We start from the raw sequence: 24,243 nt of genomic DNA, 5'->3' as shown, positions 1-24,243 counted from the left end.
TCTATTCCTTTATACCATTCAAATGATGCAACTCTTCCAAGGAGAGATGTCTTTTCCCAGGGGTATGACTGTTAGAACTTGGAAGGGTCGGCCATCATATGAGTCGGCTACTCATAACAAATTGGTTAATGATTAATATCATTAAGTCGGCCCTCATAACAATTATTATTATTATTGAGTCGGCCCTGAAGTGGATATTAAATTAAATCAATTTCCTAAGCTTTAGGTGCCAAGGATAAAGAGGGTCGGCCAGGGCAGACTTGGAATTAGGGTTCTGTTTATTTGTATGCAGGGACATGACAGATTATCCTCCATGGCCACTGGTTTAGGATCAGCTAGGGGCTCAAAAGGATTAGACATAAATAATTTACTGTGCTATGAGCATCTTTGCCATTTATCAAATAGACCTGATTTATTCATAAATCAGGCTACTCCCTGAAACACCTTGTCAGTTTCTTGCTTAGAAGAAAACACAATCATGAAGTTACTTGCAATGTCCCCTTTTTCGATCACCTTATATTTTGCCCTAAATTTACAAATCCAATAAAATAAGGAACATAATATAGTTAGAGGCATAATTCTCACCCAAGGACAAGATAAGTCTGTTTTGGAAACATGCAATCAAGTGAGATAGCATTAAAGATATAATTCGTGAGATAAATCCATTAGTAGGGTTAAAGAAAACATATACTCATAACGAATAACAAATCTAAACTATCATGTGGGGTTCAACCATAATGGGTGATGAGATAAGGAGACATGATAAGGAGCCCAAAATATCCCCTACCCTAGGCCCAAGAGCAGATAATCTTGTCCCACTTGGCCTTATGTTGCCTATTGCCATCCCATGAGGTGGTGTATCTAGTGAGGCTTCCATAGTCATTCCCCTTCATCATGCCATCCTTCTCACCCTCTTATGATTGAAGTTCCCTTGAGTTTATCCCAACAATTGATCAATATAGGGGTTGAGGAAGAAATTGCAATAGGGTGCCCTAAAACGACCCTCTACCCTAGGCTCAAGAGTAGAATCTGTCTCTCTTGGCCTCATGTGGCCTTTTTGCAATCTAGATGAGGTGGTGTGCCTAGTGAGGGATCCATAGTCGTTCCTCCTCCTTGCAAAAAATTGGCAGGGGAACATCTTGGCATGGAGTATGCAAAAACTCTGTTCGGGCACTAATAATCAAGCAAAAGAAAAAGTGGTGCTCCTTGCTATGAAATTAGTGAAGAAATTGTCAGTCTACTTGATTCATTTGGAGGGAGATTCGCAAATCATTATGAATTCATTAATCAAAGGAGGCATAGAGAACTGGAAGTTGGACAGGTTGGTGAAGGTTACAAAACATTTGCTTTCAACGTTCAATAATTTTAAAATTCCTCACAAGCGCTGTAAGGGAAACACGATGGCTGATGATTTCTACAAGTTGGCGGTAGAGTTAAGGCAAGGGAATGAGGAGAAAATCTAGGAGAATCTCCAAGGCAATGGGCTAAGTGAGGTGGTGACTAGCAAGGACGATAGGATAGGATGGTCAACAAAGAATTAATTCATCATTGGTTGAATGGAGTTAGTTGTAACTATCGCTAATTAGGGTTTTATCATGTAATCCCAATTGTTGATCTTGAATCAATTTGAGACATTCATTCTAAATGAGACCTCTATATAAGGCTCGATTCACTCAATTGTAAGGGTTAATAGTTAATTGTTATTAGATGACCAGTATTAGCAGTTAGAGTAGAGTAGGAGGAAAGGAGATTGTTGCCAAGGCCTGTTGTAATAAACATACTATTTTCATTGAAGAGATGGTGGATTTTGTGTGCTATTTCAACTTGTTGCATGGTCCTAATTCTCATAGTTTAGATGTATTAGTTGAATGGAAGACATTATTATTGAGGAATGGTGAAGCTTAACGTTCATACAACTTGAAATTTGTTGATTGCAAGTTGTAGTGCATGGTTAGACTGAACTTATCTAGAAGCTTAACTTCAATTACTTAATGCTCATTTTCATATTGCTGATGTGCTAAGTTGTAGGGTTCGCCGAGTTTAGGGCCTGGTACTGGTCCGGTCCAATTTGGGTTTGGGTCCTAGTCCGGTTCACCTCTAGGTCCAGCCAGGATTCATGCCCAGATGAGTTGGTTCGTCTAGGGCAAACTTGGAGACCCAAGCGCCCAAATTTACATTTTTTTTTGAAATTTTTTATAAAATTTATAGCAATGAGGGTTTCTTATTCGTAGAGATATGTGTTTCAGACTTGCAGATTTGTGTGATTGTTTTGCAAGTTATCATGTAGGTTTATATCTGAAGCAGGATAGAACATAGAAGCAAACAATTGAGTTTTGGCCTCTTACTTGTTAACCTTATACAATGTAATGGAGCAGTGCTCAATCACAACAACAGAATACCCATGCATTAGCTTATTCTGATTTACAATCCTCGGCTTATGATCCTGAGCTTACTTATGATTTACACACTTAAGTAGTTGGACTCACTAAATACAGAAATCCCTGAACTTGTATCAGACCTTACAATCTGAGATATACACAATACTTTTAATAGAATAGCTGATCTCCACATAGATTTAGAGTCCCAATCTTCTCCTAAAATAAACATAAGCTAAATTGCAATTAGCTTCTTATTCCCACACGACTTTCATGACCACCAGTAGTCTGATATGATTTGTATATATTCAACACTTCTTTAGTTGTAAATCACAGACAAGATCTAACAAAATTATGGTGCTTTTGTTGTTTATATGCTGCTATGTGACATTCTAATCTTAATTCATGCTTATATATATATAGACACACACACACACACACACACACACTAACGAACCCAAACCCCTTTTCAAAATTTTATCGAACTAGCGAACCGGGTCCTCGAACCCGAATCGGTGCCTGAACCGACAACTTAGTTGATGTGCATAAGAGATATGAAAATCATTTGTTTAGCCATAGGAGATTGCACCATCTTTGTGTAATTGTTTCCTCACGGCCAAGAAAAGCTTGGTTTGGTTGCACCGAGTCAACAATCATTTCTTACATTGTTAGGAGTAGCATAGACTTCCTAAACCCTTTCCTTTTATCTTTTATTTTCCAAGCAAGTTAAGTAAGATTCTGCGTTCCAACAGTGTTCATAAGCGTAAGTCCCGTTGTGATTACCAGCAAGATCACATCAAACACATAAAGTCTATCCACAATTTAAAGTCGATTGTTCACATTGTAAACCTTGGAGTTGTCTCATTTGATCATATTCTTTAGCATATGAGGTTTCTTTATTCAAGAGAGGATAAAATACTGGGTGTACTTTTTGTGTTCGAGGTGTCCTAAAAAAACACATCAACACTAACCATGCAATTGGGTTTTGAAAAGCCAAGGAAACTCATATAAGGGAGATAATATAAGGTTTCTTCTAGGGAAAAACTGCTTCCAAACTCATGTAGTTAAATTGGTTACATTATTTACAACCCTGAAAAACAAAATTGAAGCTCCCTTCAAAGACATTACAACCAGCAGTATTTATTACTATTGGCATAAAATCTACCAGCATGATTTGCTATGGTATAGTCTATATGACCATAACCCATGGCTATGAGAAACTGCACGTGTTTTGTATAGGACCTCAGAAATAGTTTGATGCAACTCTTCATACACACCACTTTATTTTGTAAACTGACCAGCATAGAAACCTTTGGGATTTTATAACTGCTGCCAAGAAAAAACTACCTAATTACTACAGTCTCACAGGAAAATTATGTAATTCAATATAAAACCTAATTCATATCAAGCGAATTATATATGATTTCTCTTTTCCCGTTGATTGAGATGTATGTGTCTATTAAGGGGCTCCAGCCAATAACAAAAATAAGAGATACAGACTATAAATAGATCAATGCTTCTGTTATTAATGGCCCACATAGTGGCATAATAGGCCATTAAAGGCACCTATTTATACTATACAATCATACAAAAACACTTTTTCTGGTGAGAAAAAAGAATAAAATGTCCCAAAGATTATATTTTGGGGGAAGCCTTCCTATCATGAATCTCCACCCACCCTATCTTCCTCATCATCATATTCATTTGAAACAGGGGAAGCTTATAGAGATTGGAGAATCTACAATATTAGCTTCAATATCCCCATTCCTCAGCATGTGCCAAACCTGATAGGACCAAGAACTCTTGCTAGCATTAAAAGGGAAAGGAATGGAGAATGAAGGGACAAGACCTACAGAGCCTCTAACAGGAGAAACGGGTGATTTCTGATTACCCAGATATTTTGCAGAAGACAAAGGAAAAGTGAACAAGGGGATCACAGAAACAGAGCCACCAGTAAGTGATACAGAAGATATCTAATTATCTTGATGCTTTGCAAAAACTAAACCAACACTCCCATTAATATTGTAATGCAAGCTTTTTAAAAGGTCTAATTTGATGAACTCAAAGAATTGTCCAAATCATCAGAAAGTTCAAGCTCTGGTTGCTTCACAATTAAACCAGCACTCCCATTAATATTGTAATGCAACCTTGTTCAAGGGTTGATTTGATAAATTCAAAGAGCTTCCTGAATCATCAAAAAGTTCAAGCTCTGCTTGCTTAACAATTAAATGGAATATCAATAAACTCACGCAATTCCACAAAGTGGATTTTTTGGAGGAATTCTGTTTTCTGGTTTTGCAACTAGCAGCAATATGGCCAACTTGGAAACACCTTCTACATCTAAATGCAATATTTTCCGAGTCTAGAATATGTTTCTATACGCAACTGATTTGATGCTTTGCAAAAATAAACCAGCACTCCAATTAAATTTGTAATGCAATCTTTTTCAAAGGTCTGATTTGATGAATTCAAAGAACTGCCTGAATCATCAAAAAGTTCAAGCTCTGGTTGCTTCACAATTAAATGGGATAAACACACCATTCCACCACGTAGATTTTTTGGAGGAATTTGGTTTTCTGGTTTTGCAACTAGCACAATATAAACAACTTGGAAACACCTTCTACATCTAAATGGTATATTTTCCAAGTCTAGAATTTGTTTCCATACACAATTCTCTACCTTGAACCATGTCTCTTCAGATAGTCCTTTTAAAATATCAATCTTGACCTGGATTCTTGCTGAAGTAGAATGGATCAAACCATCAGTTTCTGAGTCCAGAGATAAAAATTTACCTGGGTCAATCTAACCATACAGACATAACTGAAAAAAAATTGTCATTGGGTTAAGGCTGGGAACTAGAGCTTAACCAACAATGCATGTTCATCACAAAAGCAAGGGCCCTTTTCCAAAATGAAAGATCTTCCAGGGATTTGAATAGCAGAAAAAAGAAATCCTTGAGCACTAGGATAGCTTTTAATCAAATCCTTGATTCTAGAGTTCCAATTTTTAGAGATCCATGCATACAATTTGATCAGACTTGGTCAGAAAGAATTGAACTTACAACTCAAGCCCAACCTGGAGTATTTCCCCTTCTCTATAAGAACTTCTTGTCCAAGCATTATTACTGGATGGAGACCCAAATAGTGGACAATGTCCATCCTTCGCATCTATGCCTCTAACACTGCCACCTGCTAATTGTTCTAAAATTTAGGATCCACTGCATTTGCCAATAGAGCCTTTGAGCATGCCTAATGAAACCCCCCCACACAGTAGGGACCACATTATTTCTCTTGGCACCATTTGGGTCTTGTTCACTACAAGTAACAGGAGCCACCAATATACTATCCCTCGGTCATGAGAGAACAAGGATCAAGAGAATATTGCCAATAGGACAAGAAGAATCTACAACATTTGTCGCTAGCTGCTTTGGAGATTCCCTAGATTTCTACAAATATCATTGGTCTAGGGTTTGTCGAGGAAGGAGTGGGAAAAGCCATTTCAAAAACACTGAAAGGTATATTTGATTCACAAATTCTTATGTCTCTTAAATACGATTTCTTAGTGCCCAAATGCATTTAAGAACAGAAAGTGTAAATATTGGTTAGAAACTATACATTATACTAAAAAAGGGATAAACTCTATATTCTCTTACCGCGAAACCACTTTGTAGTAGCAATTCCATGCACCAAGGCTATATGGATGTTGTTGAACAATGTAGCGTGCACAGTCATATCCATTTTTGGGGTCCGTTGTATTGTATGCAACCTCTGCATGCACCACAACAAAAGAAACTATTAAATGTGAAATCATGGATATTCAATTGATTTGGGTAAAAATATAATTATGTCAAATCAAAGGCATCATATGAACTTACAGTTTGTTCAAACCTCAAATCTACAATTCAAGTAAACCTAAAGTACCCTAAGTTTGAACAGAAATTGTCAAGACAAAATCACAATCTTACGTGCACCCAATGAACGAAGTTCATCTTGCTTTTCTTGACAAAAATGGTTGTGGCCCAATTTCAAGCTATGATTTATGATTTCCAATGCTTCCCAATATCTCTTTAATGATGCCAATGCCTTGCATATCTGTAGAAAATAACTGAAGAGAGGTTATGACTGGATTTTTCTTGGCAATTTATTTTGAAATATGGTCCAAAAACAGCCAATGTTGCAGCTGCTCACTATAAATAAAATGTTAGATCTTCTTGTCTATTATAATGAGCACCCAACATCATTATATTCATTTTTAGGACCTCGTTTCTTTTTAAGGTGAAGAAACAAATTTCAGGTTCACCCTTCAAATTTTAATGCTCAAAGATGCAATGGGGTGGATTCCTTATTGAAAACTAAAATTCATTTGTCAATTTATGTTTATAAGTCAGAGCGAGCACTCAAATGTACCCTAATTTTTAAAATGTATGTTGTTTCCTATTTGATTACAGATATCTTTGCTTATGGGTCACAATGTAGTACTAGTATGGTATAGATGCAAGAGAGAATGAAAAAGATTCATGATACTGTAGTACCGTTCTTCAAAAATACAAAATGTGGATTACCATCAGTGATCATGGACTGCATGGATCTTGCACTAGATGCTTGTCAGCGATAGCAAGGATCACTCAAAAAAATGGCTTTCAGTATTGACTAGCAAGGTGATGGAAAAGGAAAACAAAAGTATGACTACATACCTCAATAATCAGTTCATAATGTTCCTCATCCTTGAGCAGATCTGGTAAGGGAGGCTCCTTTATCACAGGTTCCTGTCACATCATTATTTTTCAGTGCCACTTAATATCAGCACATGCAATATTAGAAAAACAAATACATTATAGTCGGCACTACTTAGTAAATATCATTTATGATTCCACTTCAGGACATTCATCCATTAAGCTTGACAAAATTTCCAACATATTGCCCGTAAAATAATTCTTACTGGAAGTTCTTCATCATCTGAATCACTCTGCCATTCTAAGCCTGCAGCCAAGGCAGCAGCTTTCTTCTCTTCCTTTCTAGAAGCCAATTTTGCAAGTCTTCTTCTTGCTCTTAGAGCTTTGTTCCTACAAGAAAAGAAATACACCAAAACAAATACTAGATAAGTAAATGGCATTAGCAAGATTTAAAAAATAGAAACCCTAGATCCTCATTAAATTGAATATATGAAGTGACATAAAGAATTCAAATGTAATTATATGGAAGCCAAAACACTTAGGAGATAATGCTATATGGCATTAAAAAATGAAAAAAATGAGAATGACTTCCAAGGTTGATTGGTACAATTATTTTCTGTCATAAACACTTAGCATTTACAGATAATTTAACAAAAAGCTACAAATATCAGTGTTCCACGGGGACGTGCCCCCCCCAAGGCCCATGTCCCCCTGTCCCCGAAACTCGTCCCCAAAACTTAAGCCCTTTGTCCCCCTGTCCCCAACGCCCATGGAACATTGACAAATATAGAATGTGAAATCAAATACTTTAAAGAAATCAACAAAGTAAAATACAATTTATTTCATATCCCTTTAAAATTTAAATCATAGTTCCACAAAGTTTCCTAACGAGGGGACAGGTTTAGGGGACAAAGGGACCAGGGGCCTAAGTTCAGGGAATAAAAAGATGTATGAAGAATAACCATTAGAATTTCAAATGAAACTTTGGCAAATCAACAGGAAATCAAAAGAAAATGCTTTGTGACTTTGATATACAGCCCTTGCAATGACTCAATCCATGATAAGCAAGCTCCTTTTCAAGGAGAAACTCAGCATTAGTCTCCTCAAATCTACTCACTCATTAAAGTCTACACATTCCAGCACACATCTGAAAACGGACATCGAAATAACAACCTTAACTAAAAAAAAATTTACCCCTAAAGCAAGATCCTAGAAAACAACTACTTTTATGTAAAACAAAAAAAAAATAGATGTCTCATGAAGCCAACTAATTGCTTTTGTATACAACACCTGTACCAAGTACAAGTTAAATGGTCCAGCAACCATATCACTATGACATAAGAAACTGTTGCCACCAACATACCCAACTGTCACAAAAACTTGAGCCCAATACAATTGATTCAAACTTTTAAGAGATGTTTGTTTTGTAAGCTAAATCTTTGTGTAAGAGACAATGCTCTACATAGATGGCTTTCTGTGTGTCTGTTCAAGATAGGATCTTTAGCTCTTCATGATTATGTTCCATTTATTCTTCATCTTTCCCTCGATTGCAAAATTCTATTATTTACCTAGCATTTCATTCTTTCTTTTTATTCTCTTATTCAATCATTGCTCGCCATTTATTTGTTTCCTTCATCCATTTTGAACCACTTAGAGCCCTTGAGATTGAAAAATGTAGTCTCATCTTGTTCAATGTTTCCTCACAGTCTTTCTTGACTTATTTCCAAGCCTTTTGATTTCTCTTACAATGCTTAGCAAGCAAGTGAACGTCAAGTGGCTTTATCCTGTTTTTGTTTCACCCAAGGTTTGCTTTTAATTTCTTTAGTTTATCTCATCCTGAAATATTTTGTGATTGTCTAATTTATTTAAATTTATTGATATTTCTAATGTTTTCTTATTTTTCAAAAGACCATCCCCATGCTCAGTGTGCACAACCACTTGCAACCTTTCTCCCAAGGTCATGTATGTTGTGTTTATAAAGGCTTCTAATTCTTGTGCATGTCAAAGAAACAAGGAAGTGACATTTGGCATATTTTCACTTTGCCTCAATTTAATGAGTTTAAACTTAAGTGTTTAAACAGTTCTCCATTTTTCCTTTGTTTCAAGATTGAAGGATGAGCAATAGGATCGGTCGCTCACTCACTCGTGCCTTCCATTGCTTCTCCAAAGTATTTTCAATTCTTTCACTTATCAAGTGAATGACATTTCTACACGACATAAACCCAACCTCTCTAGATGCATCTCAAGATTCATTTCAAAGATCTCTATTGTTTATTGGTAAGCTCCTCCGAACCCAAAGCAAGTGAGAAGGTGACAGATGTCATCAGCTCAACATCCTTCCTTCCATCATGTCTATTTTGGGATCTTCCTTCAAATTTGATGCCACTTATGGTGATTTCCAAGACAATTAGCACATAAAATCAACATCATCTTCCTCTATAAGTAAACCAATTTTCAAATTTTGTATTACCAAACACAAAATTTTCAAAGAAGAAAAGTTATCATAAGACTCACAGACGAAACAAATTACAAGAGCAGAGAAGGCTAGTTTATTAGACAAGGAGGAAATTTAGAGACAAAAAGGAAGAATTCAACAGATTTACAGGGCTATGGCACCAACAAAGAAAGCACATACACAATTGTTGAACAATGTGTGACCATGAATGCCTTAAGAAAATTTGTAAACAACTAAAGATCTACCCCATTTGATCAAAACATGGATCCAAAATATACTTGGAGTTTTAAGCTTAAATTAGTTCTTTCCAACTCTCTGACTGATACAATGCCTGTGAGGATTCCTTCTCAATACTTGTGAGCTCATTGAGTAGTATAAAACCCTATAATAAAACAGCAGTGTACTACCTAGCATGGATGCAAGACTTGCCGAAAACTCGCGTGTTTTTCAGCTCAACGCGTTTTTGTGCCAAAAACTCGCACAAAGACTCTCCAAGTTTTTGTGAAAAAAGCGTCAAGTTTTTGGTGAGATTTTCACAAAAACTCAGTGACTCTTTGGCAAAAACTTGTCTACATAAAAAAAAGAGGCCCAGACGTGTCAAAATATTATCTATTGTTTTTTTCTTCAAGTCAATCTCATTCTCTTCATCAGAATATATACATGAAACATAACATTTAAGTTATACTTCATGTTATATTTCATGTATATATTGACAAAACGTTTGAGAGTGGTTTCAGATCTCTAGGAGTTATAATGCAAATTCTAGGTTTTAGAAGATCTTATAAATTTTCAGACTTAGTCAAATTTCAATAATCAGCAGGCTTCTATCAACATTTTCTCGCTCTCTCTATCTCACTCACTTTATCTGCCCTAAACCTAGACCTATCTCTCTCCCTATCACTCTTCCTCTATTTCCTCTCTCTACTACTCTCTATCTCACTCTCTCCTCTCTCCCCCAAGATCAAGACCTATCTCTCGACCTCCCTTTCTCTCACTCTCAAACCCTCGCGAGGGGTGCTACCCTCAACCTCATTTTGGTGAGGTGGAGTCACAGCGGACTCCTAGGACTAAATCCTCTAGTTCTACCTCTCCCCTAGTTTTCACTAGATTTGGGAAGAGGAAGATGTAAAATGTTTTGATGTAGTATTTACTTTAAGTTTTACAAAAACAATTTGCTATTTTCAGTTTGTTTCGAACCATCAGCCATCAGCATTCCACATGAGGATGCCATTTTGTACCCAATTTGCATTTAAATCAATTAACTAGATTCATCTTGTTTCTTTTATGTACTCATTTATTGACTCATTGGATGCATCTCCTCATTGAATTTTGCAAAAAAAATGTGTTTCTAATGAAACTTAAGCAATTTTTTAAGTTGTCGAAATTTTGTTGAGTCACAATTTCAGGCCTCACCAAATCCGAGTTTTTCAACTATGCTACCTAGTAGCCATGACTCCTCTTTACAGCTTGGATACATACCCATCAAACAAACCCTCACACAAGAAACTTAGCAAAGGAACCATAGACAAGTTGTATTTAAAAAATTCATGCAATGCTCTTTTTGACAGTGATTTAGTTCCTTCCTCAAATTACAAGTTTTCCTGCAAGATTTGTGAGTCTTTCTGAAAAACATGTGGGGAGTTTCTATCATTACTAAATGCTGAGAGCTAGTGTGAGTTACTCACAAGCCTAATAGACTCACAAGATTAGCAAGTATTACCTGATTTTGCAACCATGAAAGAAACATTTTTTGGATTGGAATCATGGTTCCAAATAACAGCTTCAATTAGCAGCGTTTTGAACCATAAAAAGTTACTTTATAGAAAAAACGTAGCTTAACATTAAAACTATTTCTGGAAGCAGTGTAGCTTTAAATCTCTGATTGGGCTCCTCCTATTTATAGATTAGAAACCATGTAGTTCTGCCATACGGTGGAATATTAAATTCTCCTTACCTAACTTTTAGCCATTATAGTTTAAAAACTTTTGCATGTTGTTCCTCACAAAAGTATCAACTGCACAGTAGCTTTAAAATGGAATCTGCAGCATAAAGTGGTGTATTATGATCTTCAGAAAAGATAGCAAGCTTACATGTCAGATGTTGATAAAATAGGTCTAAAGCCTCGAAATACATTATCTACATGACTATCATCAAGCCACTTCACCCTTTCCGATAGAACACTCTTTGGCAATTTATTCTTCATTCTGACCTGTTTGCAAAGCAGTCATAGTGGATTATAAATAAGTAATGAATTATTAAATACAATGTATTTGGACTAACAAATTTGTAATAAATATTAAAATATAAAGCAAATTATAATCAAATCAGAAGCAATACTATAATATCTACGATAAGCAACAACTTGTATTACAACTCAATGAAATGAATAAAGGAAACCAAAAATATTAATTACAGATGTCATTAGGATCTGATGACAGCTACTTAAACACAGCCAGAAAACTATGTATATAATAAACTTGCCAGAAAACTGGTGAATCTAATTAGTACCCAAATCATGCAGGCCTAAATGAGCCTTGCCACCTCAAACCATAAAACCCTAATACTAACAATCCATGGCCCCATTGTTTTTCTTTTTAATAGCATATGAATTAATAAGAACTTGAGGTGTTCAAGGAGGGATCCAAGACTAGAAGGTTGCTCAGCTGGTAAAAATTAATATATATGGAACACTCTTAGTTCAATTAGCCTTGTAATTTGTTCCTTCGAGGACAAACAAAACAGAATGGTAAGTAAGATAAAAACCTTTCTTCAAACTAGAAGGGGAAGCTCCATTGTAACAAAAGATAACCCTGGAACTCTAAACAATTAGTTTTCACTATGCAATACAAACAAATTTAAAGCAAACATCTGTCTCTTCATTTCTCAAGCAAGGCCACAAGGCTTATCAACAGTTCTGCTTAGGACAAGATATTTACATCTTTTTTTAAGAAAGCTAACATCTACAATAGCTAACAAATGCTCACACTCTCACTAAAAACAAAGACTACAAATCATGAGTACAACACAAGAAATTGATAAACTACTATTATATATAAGGCTACAATAACTTCTTTGATGAAAGCTACAATACAAAGCCTACATTTTTCAAGAAAGACTACTAGATCTGATAAGTCAACAAACACAAGATTGAACAAGACAACGTGAACAATAATTCTAGTAACAAGTAGGCAAGAGATTTCTATTCATTGACTACTTTGGAGGCCAATACCACTTATTTAAAAGTGTTTACAATGTTGCATGTGAAAATAAAGAAAAGTCATACTAAAAATCCCTACACTAAAAATGATTTGCTTGAACAAAAATCAAGCCAAACATACAAAATTGTCTTCAAATACATTATCTGAAACAAAGAAACCTCAAACAGAACGCCTCTAAATAGACCTTCTTGAAGATCATGTAGAAATAGTTGTCTCTGAAAAAAAATTTGGCTAATAATTAACAAAGTATGGCATAAAAATAACTAGTTTGGTGTTGTTTGGCTCCTCCCATTGATTCTGATGTAGCCCCTTTGTTATAACCATGAAAAATTCTCAAAAGAAACTTAAGAAACCCTGACAAAAAATATTTGCATCGTAACACGCAATAAAAAAGAATTTGAATCCCCATCGCAACTGTAGCACGTGATTGCCAAATCTTCTGCTCGCCATTCATTGGGCTCTGTTGCTTCGACAAGCAAGGCAAGTCTTCATGGGACGTCTGATTGCTCCAAACTTCTTCTCATGTGACAGCTTAGGCACAATAGGAGCTTCGCGAGATGACTTGGGCACAATGGGAGACTTGTGGAAACAGTGAGAGATGGCAACAGAACAAACCCTGCAAACCGAGATGTTTCCGGTACGGGAGACTCGACCCGGTCCCCAAGATGCGTCTCCCAGTAACTATGATTTTTAATAATTTCCTTTTTTTAATAGTCATCCCTTGTCATCCCCATCACAAAAACTTGGGTAAGCATAAATTTGAAGCCATTTAGACTATTTGTTTTAATTGTTTTTAATACAATGCTTTGCTAGTAGAAGGAGGACCTATCACAAAATCAGCCTCTTAACCCTATAATCGAGATGAAATGTTATTTTTAAGACTAACAGTTGTTGTTTGTTAGTTAGGACACAGCTATTGGTCTAAAGGTTCATAACTACCATTTGAAGTACACTACCTAAGCCAACAATTTATAAACAACAAAATGGTCAGCAAAAACCATTTATTAAGGATAACATATAATTTTCTATAATATGTACTATGAAAAAAAGAGAGAAAATATAGTTTTTCATTTAATTAAGGCAATTTGAATAAAGATAGAAACTATGGTTTTTCATTTAATTAAGGCAACTTTCATACTATTGTTCCACTTATTCAGAAAACGACTGAGAAGCAACAAAGAAGTTACTAATAAAAACTCTACGAAAACAAGGATGGCAATGAATGTGGCCAAGAAAGCATTACAATATTCCATGTATTCAATAGCATTTTAGCTAAGTAGCCTGCCGAATAGCAAAACCCTATTAACTTCTATTGAAGGATGGCTCACCCACTTAAGTCATCATCATTAATGCAGCACTGAATTAAAACTAGTTACATCAACCTGACGTTGCACAATTAAGAAGAGATACCTAGGACACCACCTAGATTTGTGATTAATGTGTCTTTTTTCTGCGAGTCTTGAGCCTTGCCCTTCTAAATCTTCGTAATGATGTATAGTTTTTGAAAAGCTTTCGTAGATATGTTTTCTTATTTAATCTTTGTTATGAGATCTTAATGACTTAAATAAACATTTGTGTATTTATCAATTACTTATTTATCACATATTTGATATTTATATGTGACCTTATTACTAGCTTCGTTTATTATTCATGACCTTAGATTTATGATAATAAAACATATATGGTTGAAATATATGTTTTAAAAATGTAATAACAAAAAGACCATGATTAAATCAAATCTGGAATAATAAGCTAATGCAGATGTCATATTCAGTAAAGATACCTTCTGGTTTAAAGTCTCCAAATATAACGTCTCCTTGATTGATGATGCAATAGCCTCTACAAAAAGTTCCGCCTTTCCTTGAGCCTGATAAATTTGTGCTAGCTTCTTCTTAACTTTTCCATTTGACCACCATGGGCGCCCATCAATGTTGCTTGCATCATTGGTAGGTTGCTCTAGAGCCAAATGCAAACAATCTAAAATGAAGAATGCATAACAAGACCCTAAAACATTAAAGAAATAACCAGGGCACTAACAAATACAAAGAGCTATATTCCCTGTGTCTAATAAAATTATATCCAGTTCATTGTTGTTTCTATAAATTGACATTTAACATTCCTTTAAGATATACATTTACTCAAAAATGAATCTACAAAATAGCATTAAAGTTACCAATATGCTGTGGAGGTAAAAGTAGTTGTATCGCTTCATCTGTTCTATCATGTTCAATAAGTAGAGATGCTAAGGTCAATCGTACATCAACATTATCTGGCATACCATCTAGAGCTGCATACAACAAACAAAAGGCATAAAACATTAATGCTGTTGTACTAAATGATTTAAGCTAAATTACTAGTCTGGGTTCATGTAAGGGGATTCAGGTACCCTGGTACAACAAAAAAAATGGGGTGGGGATCGTTTTGGGTCTATTTGTACAAAAGTATATATAAAAATCACAAATATATACATATTCTAGCCATGTGTAAAGATAAAACCTCTCTAGATTATACGTATATCAACTGAAAGCTAGATATAAGCTAAAAATTAGAAATATATTGATTGAATAAATTAATAATATAAATAAGTATTAGGTAATATTATAATTATAAATATATCCCAGCAAAAATTATAACTTATTAAATATCTACCCATGATACAAATGTGGTTAAAGACTGATGTGCAAAACAGTCGAGTAAATATAAATTACAAACACAGAGCAAAGATTGAAAAATTCAGATAAAGAACAAAAGGAGTGGAGGCCAATAACGAGATCTACTGGCACTAAAAAATACATGAGCATGGATTGTTCTGCAGGGAAATAAAGCTCACCACAGAATGTATGTACGCAATAATAATATACGTCAGGTCGGGATTTTAGAAATAGCATTCATAGGAGCCAGGTACATGGGTGATTTATTCATTTTATTCATGAAATGTGATGATAATCTTCCTGGGTTACTTCAGGACTATTTTGCAGGCCTCTAGCCAGATCCACAGGGGACATGAATCAGTACCCAAAACACATACAATACCAGTTCTAGATCCAGGCTGCATGGGGGGCAAATAGTCAACAGAGGGCAATATTATTAATTGCAACCGCTTAATATAAACTGGCACTAACAGCAGTCAGAAGCTACAGACAAAGAAATATCAATCTAATCCAAGTGACTTGCAATGCACTTCAATAAACAGAAAAAAGTTGGTATACCTATGTCTATTTTGATAAAAGGTAGGCATGATATCTGATGATTTAGAGCCCTATATCAGTTAACAATGTAGTGACCCAAAGCTGGACATGTGGGCAGCATATAATGCATTTAACATTCTAAATGCTGCATTTCTAACTTTTGAAACATAAACTGCATGACACAATTTGCTAAAAGTCCAATCAAATTCATTTTGGATAGATCAAGTCTTTATTAATAATGTGAAGAAAAACTTATTAATAATCAAACTGCAAATTGAAAACATCACAAATTTCCCTCAAATTTCTTTATAGCATAAAAAAGCTATGTTCCATCAAGTTTCCGAGATGAGAACATGGGGATGCATTTTGCAGAAAGATTTTTTGGAGGCCATTTTAAGGACAGCATGGGGCGGCTATTAAAAAAATAGGAAATTATTTAAATATAGAGAAATTTCAAATATTCATATCATAAAATTGACAAGGCAATCATCATGTACATAATAGATCGTTAATACAAAATGAAAAAACATGGAAAATATTCTACTAACCCTGAGCTTGCAAAGAATGTGAAATCAATGAGCCTATCTCCCTTGTCTCAGGATTGTAGTAGTTAACAAAACTGAACACAAGTTCCTCACTTTGTATTAAGATTGGAAAGGAGGCTACCTCGATATGACTGAAATCTTTGCGATTATATATTGCAAACCTGCAATTTTGTGACTACAAAAACAACTAAAACTGTTGTTTTCAATGATAGAGGACCACCACCATGGGACTGAAAAACCACCTTAGGAGGTATAGCTGGAGCTTGAAATCCTAGGTGTTGTTCTGCCTCACATAAAGGAGCCTAAATCTGTTCATGTTGTTTTGCAGACCAAAATCTGTGGTCCCCCACAAAAGAACAATAAAATACTTTATAGTTTATTTTGGGCCTTTTTCAAAAAAATTAGGTGTAACTGCAAGTGGATGACTGGCTTTCCCCAAGATGATTAGGTGGCATCATTGACGTCCCTAGCTGCCCCAACAAAGTCCCCTCACTTCCGGGATATTTCAAATATGTCAAGACCATATATATTGATTGAGGACAGTGGGGGCACCTTCCAAGGCATCCTCACATCCCCAGAAAATCCTCAATATGGTGATGTTTCAAAAAATGTCAAGGACACATCTTGGTGAACATAGCAAAACGCCTATCTTAATGTCAAGAAGGATTGCTCACACATATTTTGTTCAGTTGTTTCTAGGCAATATCATAAGATAATGATATTTAATTTCATATAATTGAGTCTAATTGAGTAAAATTTCCCTAAAGACAAGTTCTAAGATATGAATTAAAAGACATTATAACAGAAGGAACAACCAAATGGTATATATGGCAAATATATTGATGGTAGCTATATTGATGCAATTTATTCAAAGCAAACATCTAAAGATAGTATCACTTCATGGCTCCATCAAGATACTATGCAAAAAGAAAGTTTGGACCAGCCTTTGCTGTTAGTGTTTGTATCTTAGGGAGATATTTTCTTTTAAGTTAATATAGTAAATGATAATTAAGGCAAGTCGGCCTTATTACAAAATTATATTTTATATTCTTCTAAAGGAGGCCAACCTAAGTGAAGAGTCACCATGTTTGGTATATATACAAGGAGGAGTTCATTCGATTATGATATCAAGACAAGTTCGCATTCAAGGAAGGAGTTCGATATCTTCAGCAGATTGACATATTGCTTCAGATCGATATCTTGAGAGAAGATATTATTTTCATTGGTAAATTCGCACCTAGTGAGGTGCGTATAATTCATCTTTGATTCGGCCTTGAGAGTAGCCAAATTGTAAAGACAGATTTTACAATTATTCAATAATATAAGTGACATTATTGGCTGGGTTTTTCTCCCTCAAGAAGGAGGGTTTTCCCAGGATACTTGTTGTGTTCAAGTGTTCATTATTTTGTGTTTCTGCTTATTGCAAATCTGATCATAAAAAAAACATGGTATCAAAGCCAAGTTCATGGAAATCTGATCAGATTTGTCTAAGCCAAATTTGTGAAGTCTTCATTCGAAGAAACGCCCTGCAATCCTCAGTGCGAAAGCTCGGTGCGATTTGAACCCGAGATGTAACATTCTGAAAAGACGCCAAGAGAGCAGAGAAGTTGATAGGGGTTCAGATAACGCAGATTTCTATGGCCAATGCGAGCATGGTAATGGTGACACCGACAGAAAGCGAGCGCAAGAGAACACGAGACAATGGGCCAACACAGGACTTGAATTCTCAGAAATGCAGCAGCAGCCGGAAAACGATTTTCCGGCACCTGGTGCTGTAGCAGAAGATTCAGAGGCACAAGTAGGTACTCGCCATGCCAAGAGAACGTGCCTAGAACTCGGGTCGCCTCCCGTGCTTCTTGACAATGAAAATGGTACTGATAAGCATGTTTTGGAGCACGAAAATTGCATGCATAATGAGGAAAATAAGGTCGCTCAGGAAAAGGTCGTTTCTCGCCGCGCGAAGAAGAGCTCAATACAATGATTGAAGAATCCCAGCAGCGAAGAGTGAGCCCTAGGCTCCAGACCGTCGAAAGGCCTCTGTACTTCCCACATCCTCGGATTGTGCAAGCCAAAGCTAAGGAAAATGATAATGATGATCATGATCATGATGATGATGATAGAAAGCAGGGCTCCCGTGAGAAACCTGAAAGGGCCCCTCGAAATGGTGTTACTCAGTACGATGGGGCAGTACCACTGGCAAATGGTTTGTAGGAGATATCTTCCAATGGCTTTGGTCCACATGCCATGGGGCTAAAGGACCAGGATATGCTAATTCCCTTGGCTGATACGAACAACCTAAAGCCAAATGGCAAAGGGGCTACTCAGGCCGAAGGGAAAATCCAGTCAAGCGATGCCCCATTGGAGGAGTCTCCACAAACATCTGATCAATGTGTCTTTGGACTTTCTGCAAATAGCATACTTACTCCTGAGGCTGTTCCCATACCAGTGAAGACAAATGGGGTGTCTAAGCACACTAGGCATAATAAGGCTAATAATGTCAACAATTCAGCTTCCCTGAACCCTACCAGTAATTCAGCACAAGCAAGGAAAGGAAAATTAGGAGAAAATCAAATTAAACAAACAACTTCCATACTTAGTGTGTAATATCGTTGAGATATTGGAGATAAACCCTGAGGAAGAAGCCGATCGGTTTCTTCAAAGAGGAAGAACCTATACAAATTGCGATCAGTTTCTTCAAAGAGGAGGAAATAACATTCAGAGGGAGTCTGACAAACCAACAGAGGCAACCTTGGACAAGGAGGTTAGGAGGTTGATGCAAGAACTTGGAGCTTCAGAGGGAGCCACATCATCATGAAGATTTGTTGTAATGTATATTTCTCTAAGATGGAGAAGTATGAGGTGAAAACCCTTGTTAGTGTATATTTCTCTGAGACGGAGAAGTATGAGGTGAAAGCCCTTGTTAGTGTATATTTCTCTGTGATGGAGAAGTATGAGGTGAAAGCCCTTGTAATGCATTTTTCTCTGTGACAGAGAAATTTGAGGTGAAAGCCCTTGTCTTTCCACCCTCTAGGAGTAGCCATGGTAGACGTCATGTTGAGAGACTCCAAGACAACATCACGTTGAGAGACTCGGTGATGAATTCTTTGAACTTGTGTTTTTTTCACTTATGGGAAAAGCCATGGTGGACGTTATGTTGAGAGACTCCATGACGACATCACGTTTAGAGACTCCGTGATGGGCACTTGTATGTGTTTCTTTGCACACATGGGAGTAGCCATGGTGGACGTCATGTTGAGAGACTCCATGACAACATCACATTGAGAGACTCCGTGATGAACCTTTGAGCTTTCCACAAATGGGTGTAGCCATTGTGGGCATCATGTTGAGAGACTCCATGACGACATCACATTGAGAGACTCCGTGATGAACCTTTGAGCTTTCCACAAATGGGTGTGGCCATTGTGAGCGTCATGTTGAGAGACTCCATGACGAAGATATCTGGAAAATACCTCCCTAGCTAAGAGGGAGTGTTAGTGTTTGTACCTTAGGGAGATATTTTATTTTAAGTTAATATAATAAATGATAATTAAGGCAAGTTGGCCTTATTACAAAATCATATTTTCTATTCTTCTAAAGGAGGCCAACCTAAGTGAAGAGTCACCTTGTTTGGTATATATACAAGGAATTCATTCGATTATGATATCAAGACAAGTTCGCATTCAAGGAAGGAGTTCGATATCTTTAGCAGATTGACATATTGCTTCAAATCGATATCTTGAGAGAAGATATTATTTTCATTGGTAAATTCGCACCTAGTGAGGTGCTTATAATTCATCTTTGATTCAGCCTTGAGAGTGGCCAAATTGTTAAGACAGATTTTACAATTATTCAATAATATAAGTGATATTATTGGCTGGGTTTTTCTCCCTCAAGGAGGGTTTTCCCAGGATATTTGCTGTGTTCAAGTGTTCATTATTTTGTGTTTCTGCTTATTGCAAATCTGATCATAAAAAACAACATTTGCACCCTTGAGGATGGTGGAAAAACAACATAGAAATCCTAAATATTATAAGTACTTGAAAGTGCACACTTTTTGTAACCCATCACTAGAATCAACTTGCTTTTCTACACTGCAATCCTTCCAATAGGCTTCTGCCTTCAGTAAACTTTTCAAACCAAGGAGCTTGATGTGTTTTTTTATTTTTTTCCATTGATGCATACTCAAGGTGTTTCTTCATAAAACATTTCAAGCCATAGGGAGCTTGGCATTCTTTTCTATCCATTGATGCATGTTCAATGCATAGCACAAAATAATCAAAGTTATTTGGGAGCTAATTGACTTGCTTGCAACTGCATATTGAACACAATTATGTACTACAAATAAGGAGCAATCGACCAAGTTTAAGTACACTCCATCCTATCTTTCCCATTTGTTAACTGGTTTACTTCAAGATAGGATGTTCCGGCAATGAGTATTCAATCCTCAAATCTCACATGGCCCAATATGATCTCAATAAATTTGAAGCCATGTAATGTTGCTTAAATATATCTAGATGGATTATTTTATTTTTCTCAAATAGTCTTATTATTTGTCTACAACTACGAATTATTACAACAAATATATAGAGTGAGCAACATGCACACTAACATTTACAAATGCTAGCATCAATATGATCAAATAGGATCTCCCCATCACGAATTTACATTAGAAACAATCAGTATAAAAACTAGTAATAAGATTTTTGGCCTACATTTTCTAAAGCCCAGACTTGTGATAACCCTCAAAATTAACATAATTGAATCCTGGTTGAAAACTTGATAAATATCCAAGTTTTTGTTTTGTTTTTTCCATTTTTTTCGCTTATAATAAAAGGTGATTTTAACAATCAGTCGCAGCACCCCTGCAATCATTGGGTTCCTCACCATTCTTCACCTGGAAACTTTACTCCTTACCGCACAGAGCATGCAGAAACAATTTGAGGATGACATAATTTAGGTTTAGGCAAAGGAAGCCTCCAAAACCTTACTGCTGATTAGAGCCGCTGCCTGAAGAATTTGTTGTAATGAGCCATTATCATGTGCATAGTAGCCATTAATTTCAGCACTTTTGCAGGATCACGTAGCAAACATCCAAATTGCCTATTTTCTTTTTTTAACTAACAGAACATATGTAAGATTTAACTGAGATTTAGTATTTTAGCTTCTACTTCACTACATATATTTCGTCAACCAAAGTACTTATTTATTTATTTATTTTTATTTACTCAAATTATGGATGAGATAAATTCGCATATCCTTTCTAGCATAAAATTTCTCTTTGTTTCCAAACTTGAATATGTTAAACTGAGATATAATAATTTACGTACCATTCGGAGAATATGATAACTACTGAACTATTCTACATCCTAAATTTGCAAAAAAATAGCTTGTTTATTAAACAGAATTATACTACCAAGACAAGATATTTTCTCTTTGATGTTCCATGAGATTTCACTAGTTTCTTATGTCCATTGTTCTTTTTTACAGCATACAACTGTAGATAGATAAAAATGTACCTTTGTAATAGAATTTTATAGCATCTGAGTAAGACTCAACAGCTGCATGGCATTGAGCAACCTTCAACCATAAATGAGCCTACATGTATTCAAACAATATCACAGGTATCTTTTTTAGTTTTTGCAAAATAAATCTCAAAAGAACAAAAATATCATGAAGGAACTTTCTGCCTAAATGAGAAATATAATGATCCTAAACAAAATACACATTTTAAATTATGAGAAAACTCGTCGTTTTAAATTATGAGAAAACTCATAATTTAGATGATAAAAAAAGTAATGAGCATAAAAAACAGTGATCAAATAAGTTGAGCAAAAAACATACAAAATATCAAAAGATAAATGCAACCACCATCATATGGATAGGGCAAATACAAATGATACAACATGAGATTTACTACTTCCAAACAGGAACATTATTTGTAGTGGTCAATCCCCCAATTTTTACCTATAATTGGAGAATTATCTGGGTCACCAAGATCACATGCATTTTGGCTTTGTGATTCTAGGGATTACTAGTTGTGATGTGAACTCTAAGATTCCCTAGTCGCTAAGGTAGGATAATAGAATATCCTTTGTTTGTAAAAGGGCATATTTTTCCTTATGGCTGTGTTGGAAATTGTCCTATAGTAACAAAAGAACAGATGGATCTTTGGAGGCAGAACTGGAAAGAATTTTAACAAATTGAACTCATAATTTGGTCCATGGAAAGAAATGACTGCAGCTACTAATTCCCCAGTAAATTCTTTTCTCATAGTTATACAAGTAGTTTGGATATTTACCTAACTGGCTTGACTATAATTCATCTACAGAGCTGACACATCGATGGAAGACAAAAAAATCATGCAACAAATAAGTGTATTCCATATGTACTTCCTACAATAGCTCTAACTCAACCAAACAACATGGAGCAAGATAAGATGCTTTACATTCTCAAATGGGGTTGTTCCTTCCAGCATACTATAATATTCCAGAGCACGGTGATGATGTCCAAGGCTTGTATATGCATCAGCAACATCAATTATTGATTCTGCAAGCTCTTCTGATTGTTCTGCATGGAGATCCTCAAAAAAATTCTACAGTAAAGGTAAAAAAACCATTTGTTAAAAGTTTAAAACCATCTTTGCAATTACAGGAACATGCAATTCAAACATGAGATTATAGTAATCTACATTACATGATCAGGAATATGTTCTGAAAATGTGAGTTAAAGTTTATGCCAACTTTTATTAAAATGATAACTACAACGAAGGCAGCACAGAGATTATGAAAATTGTCTGTTATCTAAAGCATACCTCAGCTTGTTCCAAATTTCCAAGGTGTGCATAGCAAATACCCGCTTTGATAGCAAGTTCTGGTGGTAATCCCTGTCCAGAACAGTAAATCATGCGTGCATGCTCAATATGTTGAATTGCTCTGGAAAAGGTTTTATTTTCCATGTGTAGTGCAGCCAACAAGTTAACAACAGTCAGATCAGCCTCTGATGGATGTTCATCAATAAGCTTTTCTAAAACCTCTCTTGCTCGTTGACTTTGACCACTTCTATGGTGCATCTAGAACACATAAGAAATGCAAATTTAATATTCTTTATGATGTTAAAGAACATAAAGTTAAAGGTAATGAAGGAATTTGCAAAACACAACCAAATCTTTGCCATCCCGAACTGACGATAAAAACATAAGTGATTACATCTGTGAATCATTGTACCACTAGAAAGCAAATTTCAAGTATAGATAAGAATCCTCATTGTCAACCACTCACTCACAAGTGCATACCATATTTTACAATTACATGACAATGTTAGACAAACAACAACAATAAAATTTATTTAAATATTTCAAAGTTTAAATGCATATGCAAACTGATGAAGAAGCAGATAAAGGAACATGGGAACAATAGAAAGTACACACGTTCCAACCTGTATTTATGTCATACATGCCTTATGGGATGTAGTTGCTAAACCAGAATCAATGAGATAAAATAGCCATCCTTAATGGGTCATGCAAAACTCTTGAATCTTACATAAGAAGCTGGCAATCAGACAGGCTATTACATGCTGACTATGTCACAAGACTCAAGTTCATGTTCGTGTTCAGCAACAATAAAATTCAGACAAATTTCGGCAGACAAAAAATTCAAAAAAAAATCTTACATAAATTTGAAGTTTTTATAAAATATAAATAATAAACCTGTAAATATAAAACAATATCACATTAACTTTGAAAACACTAAACATAATTTAAAAGCATTATATTATTATAATATAAATATGTT

General features: G+C 35.6%; 1 protein-coding gene across 1 annotated transcript in view; it reads right to left on the bottom strand.

Annotated features, from left to right (window-relative positions):
* The window catches only part of LOC131029625 (uncharacterized), a 158,313-nt gene that overhangs the window by 49,445 nt on the left and 84,625 nt on the right, over positions 1-24,243 (bottom strand). Inside the window, exons 6-15 of the mRNA XM_057960193.2 lie at positions 23,265-23,522; positions 22,899-23,045; positions 21,970-22,048; positions 14,894-15,007; positions 14,504-14,676; positions 11,593-11,711; positions 7,314-7,437; positions 7,069-7,140; positions 6,340-6,466; positions 6,028-6,142 (exon numbers count right to left, since the gene is read on the bottom strand). Of these exons, the coding sequence (XP_057816176.1) occupies positions 6,028-6,142; positions 6,340-6,466; positions 7,069-7,140; positions 7,314-7,437; positions 11,593-11,711; positions 14,504-14,676; positions 14,894-15,007; positions 21,970-22,048; positions 22,899-23,045; positions 23,265-23,522 (1,328 nt within the window). The remainder of the gene's footprint in view (positions 1-6,027; positions 6,143-6,339; positions 6,467-7,068; positions 7,141-7,313; positions 7,438-11,592; positions 11,712-14,503; positions 14,677-14,893; positions 15,008-21,969; positions 22,049-22,898; positions 23,046-23,264; positions 23,523-24,243) is intronic.

Source organism: Cryptomeria japonica, chromosome 3 (genome assembly GCF_030272615.1).
Source record: "Cryptomeria japonica chromosome 3, Sugi_1.0, whole genome shotgun sequence".
Lineage (NCBI taxonomy): Eukaryota > Viridiplantae > Streptophyta > Pinopsida > Cupressales > Cupressaceae > Cryptomeria > Cryptomeria japonica.
This window is presented reverse-complemented; position numbering and strand designations above follow the sequence as displayed.